This window comes from Cebus imitator, unplaced genomic scaffold (assembly GCF_001604975.1).
Source record: "Cebus imitator isolate Cc_AM_T3 unplaced genomic scaffold, Cebus_imitator-1.0 Scaffold140, whole genome shotgun sequence".
Classification (NCBI taxonomy): domain Eukaryota; kingdom Metazoa; phylum Chordata; class Mammalia; order Primates; family Cebidae; genus Cebus; species Cebus imitator.
Genome location: NW_016107455.1, coordinates 2,474,627 through 2,484,121, shown reverse-complemented (window position 1 = coordinate 2,484,121; position 9,495 = coordinate 2,474,627). Strand labels below are relative to the sequence as shown.

The following is a 9,495-nucleotide window of genomic DNA, read 5'->3' as shown; positions in this document are numbered from 1 at the left end:
AGAGAGCCCATACAAGATGTACTAAGTGGCCCATGTCCTCAGGGAGCTTGTTGTCCAGGAATGGAGAGCTGTGATCTACAGGGTGACTACCCTAAAGACATCCCCCTCGTTTGGACCTTATAAGATGCTTTAGGCCGCAGGGAAAAGGCAGCTATTTGCAGTATTTGAGTTTTCAGTTCTCTACTCCAGTGGTCTTTAAACCACTGGTGCTCAGTAAAATCGCTTAAGTTTAAACACTCGGGGCACGGTGGTTCATGCCTGTAATCCCAGCACTTTGGGAGGCCGAGGCGGGAGGATCACCTGAGGTTGGGAGTTCGAGACTAGCCTGACCAACATGGAGGAAACCTCATCTCTAATACAAATATAAAATTAGCCAGCATCATTGTGAGATCCTGTAATCTCAGCTACTTGGGAGGCTGAGGCAGGAGAATCACTTGAACCGGGAAAGCGGAGGTTGCGGTAAGCCAAGATCATGTCATTGCACTCCAGCCTAGGCAACAAGAGTGAAACTCTGTCTCAAAAAAAAAAGAAGCTTAAACACACACTCTTTCTCCCCATAGCCCATCCCTGGAAAGTTTGCCTTTACCTTAGGGGACTGGGATGGGGACCCAGGTGAGGTACCCCTACTTTCCAAGCCTGCCCATAAACAGACCCATACTTGCCTCAGACCTGCAGGTATTTGTCACATGGTCTTTTTTAGTCCTTTGTTCAATGTCAGACACTATTACCCTTCTGATAGCTCTGTCCTGCCCACTGGGTCTGGGCTGGGTTCTTTCTCCATTGATCAGGGGAGGTACCCCACATAATCAATTAAGTGAAACAGTAACACGGGGCAGCTGAGCCAGAGGAGGTGGTTTACATTGTGTACACGTGTAGCGTCACAGAAGATTCAATAGTAGGAAAGCTGAAAAGTTAGAGAACTACCCTCTGATTGGTCAATCTTGGGATGACCTGACATTTCTGACTGGCTTCATTTTAACAGAAGCCAGCTTATCCCAGAGAATAGACTCACCCGAGGTTGGCAGGCCCTAAAAAAGCATTTCACCAAAATATTTCACTTTTAGTGTGGAGAAGTTCTGGAAATGGAAAGATCTTTCCCATGGGGAGTCGGAGAGCCAAAAACATCCTTAAAGAAAATGGCCTTAATGTTTCAAAAGAACTGAGAAAACTGGGGGGAAGTGAGAAAACAGAGGTGGATACATGTAAAGAAATTAAATAACTCCTCATATCTTAGAGCAGATTGAATTTACATTTTACTTTAAAAAAGGGGGGTGGGGAGTACATACACAAGGAGGAAAATGGGGTGAGGAACAATAAAGATCTGAATGGATTTCTATGATTTTCTCCTACAATGATCGATTTTGTCTGCTGGGCAGTATTTTTCCTGCTGGCATACAACTGCTTACAGTATTAACAAGGTTGGAGACAAAGGAACTGTCAAAGTTTAGGCCTGATGGAAAGGAGAGTAAGTTATCATATACAATGTAAGTTTACAATACACAGCATTTTCTTTAAATGATGTAACGCAGTCGCAAGGAGAAGTTAACAATACTAACATGAGAATAATCAAATTTTTGTTGTTATCCATGTGCAGCAACTAACTGCTTTACAAAAAAGCAAAATAATACAATATATCATCACATGTATTTACAGTGTAGTAAATATACTTTTCTGTCAAATTTTACACAAACTATTTACAGGTGAATATACTGCATTAAAAAAAATTGTGTGGCTGACACTAAGAATGAATTTTTGTCTAAATCCATTGCATAACATTGAGTAAGACATGCCTCATTATGCCTGGGAGTCAGGGAGGATGTAGAAACAAAACTAAAAAACAAAAAGCCCAAACAAACTGAAAACTCCTAAAACCTACAAACTTGGGAGTGTTGCTGGCTGACACTCTGTCTCCCCGACTAGGACACAGGATAGAGGCTGACTGTTCAGGATGTGTCCTGGGCACCTGGCTCAGTCATGGACAGGTGTTGAGTGAACAGAAGACAGAGCTCTAGCCACTTTGCCCCAAAGCTAGTGAACTGCATCTCCATCTCGGCAACTAAGGGCACGCCCCTCGATGGGAGTACTGGCAGAACAGGTAGATTATGCAGGACAAAAATGTGACTGAGTTCCCGTTTTCCTCTTTAAAAAGTCAGGGGAAACAACCACAAACTGAAGATGAATTACTTATAATATTCTCAACAGAACTTATGTCAATTACACAAAAATGGGCAACTTGCTCTAAACCTCAGAATTTCATTTATAGATCACAAAGTATGAAGACTAACAAAGTGCTGCATTTCTCAGGGAACACATAGTGGTGATAAACACATAGGTTTATCCCATGTACATTTTAGTTACTTGGAAAGCTAGATTTTCCTCAAAAGTCTTTAAACAAGGTAAATTTTAAACCTTAGTAAGTTTTCGAATTCCTAGGATGTACTAGTCAAAAGTATTTTTGCACTTCAAAGGCGGCTCAATTTTGATTTGTGCAACGCTGATCATTTCAGAAGGAATGAAATACTATACCTTGGTAAACTTGTTTATGCAAAGATCAATATTTTTAACAGTAAACCTCTGGAAGTCTCTCTATTTTGATGGGAAGAGCAAAATAGCATTAACACCCACCATCATATGCACCAAACCAACAAAAAAAAAAAAGAAGAAAAAAAAACATTGAACTAAAGTTATTATGAACTAAAGTTATTAAAGGCTTACATTGCCTGCTACTCCACGGCCTAGAAACTTGAAACTTACCCCAGAAACACTGGGTTGTGGGAGAGCCAAGACCACGGTGGCAGCTTGGCATCCTTGGCACTGGGTTACTGATCTATTTCTAAACTCAGTTCTAATTTTAGCTTCTTTATAGTCTCAGTTGCTCTGTTATTATAAACATTTTCTTCTAATGCAGCCTCTACAATAGTTAAAAACAAAAGTTTAGTAAATTGCACCTGTCTTCAATATTTCCAACAATTCTATGTTAAAGTCACTAATAATACTAAGGTTTTCTTTCCTTTTATTTTGGCAAATAATTCTTACTTTTCCCAGGACTGTAAACAAATTAAAAAAATTAAATTCTTGTTATTTCTGAGTATCAAAAACAATTTTATTTACATTAACATATTACATTGTTACGGTGTGGATAAATGTGAAATGTGTTATATTATTAAAATCAGAACACTTAAATGTACCATTCTTTATTGAATTAGCTGTGGAATTTAATTTACTGAAATTCTCTAATGAAGAGCACTACATGAAACTCCCCTCTCCCCTAGGTTTCTTTTTTCCCCTCCCAAAGCCATTATATCTTAACATAAAAAGGGAACCTGGGAGTAGAGGGATTAATATCTTTTTGTAATAAATATGGTTTAGTTCTATATTGGAACATCCAGATACCAATATGCTCACTGAAGTCCAATTATTTTGTACACTGCAGGTACCACAAAGAACTTGGATCTGCATTACTATGAAAATTCCAATGCCATGATAATCCATACCACCAGTATAGCAGCAACTCTAATGGCCCCCCTATTGTCATACTAATGCAGGCCGACCAGTCTTTTCACAGTGATTAAATGCAATTCTAGCATTGTTTTCTTAAGAGGTTTCTGATTTTTTGGAGGGGAGGAGGAAAATTAAAAGACATTCAAAATACATCTTATCAAAGAAATTTATGATAATATACACCATACTCTATTCTTGGAAATTATTTAACAAAATAAAAATATCAGCTACCCTAAATGTCACGTACCATTCCATTTTCCTATGGAGCTAATGCAAACATCTATGACAATTACTTTCTGGGAACAATTTTCAATACTTTGTTCACTGATTACCCTGCTCAGAATTATTTAGGGAAGAAGAGGAAGAGGGAAAAAATATACATATATATATACATATACACACACACACATATATATGTATATATATGTATATATAATTACTATACTTAGTATAGTTTTGGTTTACAAAAAGCAAAACACAAAAAAACACCTTTAGCAAAATTAAAAATTAAAAGATAATCAACTGGAGAAACAAATAAGCTAGTTTGGATGACTGAGTTTGGATAAGGACTTAGAAGCCATAGTTTTAATTCAGTAATGTTAAGATATATGTGGTCACACTTATTTTCCTGTAATTATTGCTAATACTCAAGTGTTAGTATTTCTTAAGAATCTACTATAAAATATGAAATTTCCCTCCCCCCCTCCCCCAAGTACCTTGTCTGTGGCTTTATGGTATCAAGTCACTGAGGCTTGACCTCTATGGTTGGTTCGGTTTTGTAAGGTTAGAAAAAAGGCCACAGCTAAAAGATTAAACATACTGGGGTTATAATATTATTTCTCTCATAAACTTCTATCTTGAAAAGTGTATTAAATAGGACTAACACTTTACTCTGTAGGATGAAGAAGGGAAAACCACAGAAGGCAGAGCTCTGTGCAAATGGCTTTCATCGCTGGCCAGTAGTAGCAGTATTCAAGAATTCATCCTCTCTTTTACAATTGAGATGTTCTCAGTTAAAGTTTACTGACCTCCCACTTTCTTTGCAGTTGTCTGAACACTTACATATACCAGATACACGCCAAAAGTAGAAGAAAAAAAAGTTAAAGAAAAGGCAGCATTAAATTTAGGCAATGCTTCCAAGAGTTGATCATCTGGCAACATGGCAAACCGGATGGGTTCATTATAAAACAGGAAGTGCAGCATTACAACATGGGGGGATGGGGCAAGGACAGGGAAGGGGTCACTAGTGAAGAGCCCATGTTAAGTTGATTTAAAAAAAGAAAGCAAGCAAGCTTCACACGATCTTCTTAATGCTATTACGTTTGAAACTGCCAGCGCTTCTTTGCTTCTGCACTTGGCTTGCGGATCCGTGGCGAGTTCGTCCACTGTTACAATGGCCAGTGGTAGGGGAGAGCTCAACGTTCTCCTTGTCGAGTCCTGGAGAAAAACAGAACAGTTACTTCTTCTCTTCCTTCTGGGACTGAATTTCATTACAGATATGTGTCGCTTAACAATGGGGATACATTCTAGGGAAGAATTGTCATTAGGCAATTTTGTCTGTGCAAATATTGTGGAGTGTACTTACATGAACTTGGATGGCATAGACTACTACACACCAAGGCTATACGATATAGCCTATTTCTCCCAGGCTACAAACCTGTCCAGCAGGTTACTGTACTGTGTAGTGTATGCAGTTGTAATACAATGGTAATTTGTATATCTAAACATAGAAAAGGTACAGCAAAAATCTAGTAGTATAATCTTACAGGACCACTGCCTATATGTATATGTGGTCTGTTGTTGACTGCAATGTTGTTATTCGGCATGTGACTATATTTGTGATGAGATACAGCCTGGCAAATTGCTTATGCACATTTAATTTTAATAGTCGATTGCTAGATTGTTTATCAAGGTAATGTCACATGGAAAACCACATTTTGTTAGGCAAAATTTGCTGTCATAGCAGAAAATAGCACAAGAAAAATGAAAAGAGAAGTTACAAGGAAAAGCTAGAGGCAGGCAGGCTTGAGCTAAATGAAAGGCTAGCAGCCACCAGGGAAGACTAGGGTTCCTCCCTCCAAATCATACCAGAAACCTCCAGCAGAGGTCAGCTTCTAGCCTCATTCATATCCTCATTCATGTTTATAAACAGAATATACTCTCCAGCAGCAGAAAGTACTGATCTTTCCAGCAAATTTGTCATTTCAAAGAAAACTCAGATGCTTTTTATTTTTTAATTACAGTGCCTGTCCCAAAGAAACTGTTTACTGAGAAAATAATATATCACGCAAAGGTCATACTGTAGAATCTTTGCTTCTTTTCAACTAGGGCAAGTCATTTCATATTCTGCAACCTTCAACAGATGCTATTTATTTCTCTGGAGGAGGAGATTAAACCTCCAAAAGCTGGGCCTAACAATGATTATTAATTAATTAATTTATTTATTTATTTAGAGACTGTCGCCCAGGCTGGAGTGCAGTGGTATGATCATAGCTCGCTATAACCTTGAACTTCTGGGCTCAAGCCATCCTCTTGCCTCAGCCTTCCAAATAGCTAGAACTACAGGTGCATGCTACCATGCCCAGCTAATTTAAAAATTTTGTCTAGCGATTGGGTCTTGCTATGTTACCCAGGCTTGAACCACTGCACCCCACCCCAATGCATTTTATAAATAATCTAAGCAGTAACTTCAGAAAATTAACCAGAAACTAAAACAAGATTTTTTTTTTAACCTATCACGTTACGGAAGATTACAAATTGGGTAATAAGATGGTGGTTACCCTTGTGGAAGTAGTTACTTAAGGGGACATGAGGATGGCTTCTTGGGGTGCTGGTAATGTTTTGCTTCTTGATGTAGATAATGGATTTTCAAGTGTGTTTACTTCTTAAAAGTTCATTAAGCTGTAAACTTACAATTTGTGTACTTTTCTGTTACACATCAATACAATTTACCTCCAACATTAGACTGATTAAACCTACTTCTGGCATAACTTTTGGTGGGAGTACAAAGAGTTGCAGAGAGTTTTAGTGGTTTGCATCAAAAGGTACATTCCTGATTGATATTTACTGATATAGAAAGATGACCACAATTTTTGGAGTAGGAAAAAAACACCCACACACTAGGGGGCTGGGGGTAGGGCTGGGTAAACATTTGCCAAAACATTTTATCTCTGTCAGAAGCCAAAGGACTAAATATATATATATACTTTATGTCTGTATGGCAAGATTTCAGGTAATTTGGACTTTATGCTTATTTTTATATTGAAATTTTAAATTTTAGAATTTAAAAATTTCCATCTTTGGACAAAAAATAGTATTTCAAGTAAATAATTATTCATTATGTTACAGAAAATGTACACAGATCCACCCAGTAAGTTATCTGTTGGCTCATGAACAGGAAATGAACTTGGGATGACCCCCCTCTGGGAGCCACTCATCCTTCATTTGGATTCAGCACTGAATTCAACTCAAGAGTATCAGGCATCTATAAGCACATGGCCTGGTTTACACAGGCTCAACAGAGATTTGCTGTCTTGAAAATCTGAAATGCTGTCAAAGGAATACAGGCATTTGTCAGTGATTGTTTATGAACATGTGCACTGTGTCAGGCATATAAGTGTAATGAAAAACATCAGCGACATTTCTTCAGAAAGCAAGCACAGCTGAACAACCACTGAAAATCTGTTCTATTCAAATCTTTAAAAAAAACCTTTTATTGATTAAAATGTTTAAGGCTAGTCATGTTCTAATCTAATCATATGCATAGAAAGATGACTAGCAACCTTCACAGAACTTTTCTCTGGGTAACAAAATTCTGGTCAATTTAAATTCTGTGTATTTATCTGCATCCTCTCTAGAGCTATTTATAAAAGAAATAAAACTGAAAGAAGGCTGCTCATAATCTCTGGAATGTGCCTTGAACTTCTTTGGGATGTATATCTGTGAAGGCTCTTTTAATTGTCTTGCCTATCTCTACAAGATAAAATTCACCCCATATTTTTTTCTCATCTTCTTTTCCTTCATGATGCATTATTCTCTTGCCAGAACTACTTTCTCCTTCCTTGCTTTTAAATTAACTTGCCTGTAATTCCACAACTTGTACATCCATCTCATTTCCTCTACTAAGTTACTAAGTACATCCTACTACCTAGAAGGGTAAAGATCATTATTATTCATTTTTGTTTTTCTATAAAATCTAGTTATTTTTTCAATGAATTGAAAAATTATTTAATGAAAGTTGCCAGGTTATAAAAAAAAAAAAAAGAAAAAAAAAGAAAAATTATTTTCAATTAATACTGAACTGAATGCTTCAATTTTAAAATGTGATAGCTAGATCCCTATAATTCAGAGCCCCAAAGTGTGCAATATCTGATCTCCAGGGAGTGGTATAATATTTTTAGTTGAAAAGACAGAACTTTTTGTTTTTCCCCTCTGGCATCCTCCATTTAAAATTATGAATTTGTCAGCATATTTGACCTTCCATTTCCTAAAATTTGCCTACAAGTTTCAAGTCCAGTAATTCTGTGTTGTTTCTTTAATAGGAAATAATATTCAGGCAAAGCTAGCACTTTAAAAAGACAAAGGTTTGAAACAACTTGGAGCTGGCCCACATGCAGGAGGGGCATGAAGCATGGATGACCACTAGGAAGGCCTTGTGGCTCTCTGTCAGCAATCTGCTACCCTGGGGCTTGTTCTTGTGGATCTTACTACTACTAGACCATGGCCTACTCTGAGGGGACAACAGTCATTACATGGGTGGCAATGCTTCTGTTTGGGCACAATGGCCTGCTTCTTGAGAATTTAAATTACATAAATTGTAGTAATGTAGATGAAGTCACTAGGGTGAAGTATCTTAAAGAAGTGCTAAGAACATTCCACTTTCTGTTTTGTGAAGCAAGTAACCCTCAAACCTCAGTTTTAAAGGCCTAATCTCTGTTAAATGTTGAGAGTACAAAACAAGCTATAAAGCTGTTCACATAGTATGACCTCAAGTATGTAAAGAAACTGGAAAGAAATGCACCACAATGTTAATAAACAGTGGTTACCTACCTTAGAGTGATAGGATAGTGAGTAATTTTTTCCTTTTTTTGAAATTTTCCAATTTTTTTCCTAATGAGCACATTAATTAAAAACATAAAAGTACAGTGACTTGTCGGCCCTGTCACTTATAAGCAAAAGCTTCAACACGGTATCAAATGTTGATATTCTACTTCTATTCTCAAATTCATTTTTCATCTCAATTCTTGTTTTTGGAATGTGTGTTTTCTTCCTACCTAGTGACCCAATTGTATAAATCACACATAGGTAAATGTGGTGTGACTGTGATTCCTAAGTTCAACTTCACAGCAAATATATTTTACTGTAAGGATAAAAGGAGAAACTAACAAAAATCTTGCAAAGTAAAAAAAAAATTAAAATGCATTATATTTACACCAAAATATATGTTGAAAAAATATATCTTGAAAAAGCCAAGGTAGTATGAAAGAGAATGATCATAGTATTTAGTTCTGGCATTTAAGTTTCTAAGTGTAATGATCACTTCTAAGAATTTTGGTAGCATTCTTTCTTTTTATGATCTAGAATTAAATCTAGAAATCTCTCTATGAGCTGGTGAAGGATTTTGCTTCAATGTCCCAGAGGAAAACTCTCAGATTATCCGACAGATTGTTCCACTGCAGACAGAACACATCCTGCATAAAATATGGTACATGGCATATTTTAAGTTAGGGAGAAGGCCTTGGGGCTGCACTTCTTTTCATTACAGCCCCTTTAAAGTTTTGCATTCTGGTCTCTCTTTTGCCCCTGAAGCATTGGTTCCCTCTTCTGGCCTTTGGTGGACACAAAAAGAGAAAACTACAAAGTGACTAACAGAAACCCAGAGGCTACCACTCAAAGGAAATACAGCTAAAACTTCTGTGGTCCTGAGTAGCTAGCTTAAATGACCTCACAGATACGCTATGGTCAAACATGCAGCAAGTTACAAACATGCATATC

At 37.1% G+C, this 9,495-nt stretch overlaps 1 protein-coding gene across 10 annotated transcripts in view; it reads right to left on the bottom strand.

The window, feature by feature from the left end:
- Positions 1 to 1,230: 1,230 nt before the first annotated feature.
- Positions 1,231 to 9,495, bottom strand: part of NF1 (neurofibromin 1) — a 305,276-nt gene continuing 297,011 nt past the window's right edge. For all 10 annotated transcript variants that reach the window (XM_037743332.1, XM_037743335.1, XM_037743336.1 and 7 more), the window contains one exon: positions 1,231 to 4,938. In XM_037743332.1, coding sequence (XP_037599260.1) covers positions 4,796 to 4,938 — 143 coding nt within the window. In that variant the 3' untranslated portion in view covers positions 1,231 to 4,795. The remainder of the gene's footprint in view (positions 4,939 to 9,495) is intronic.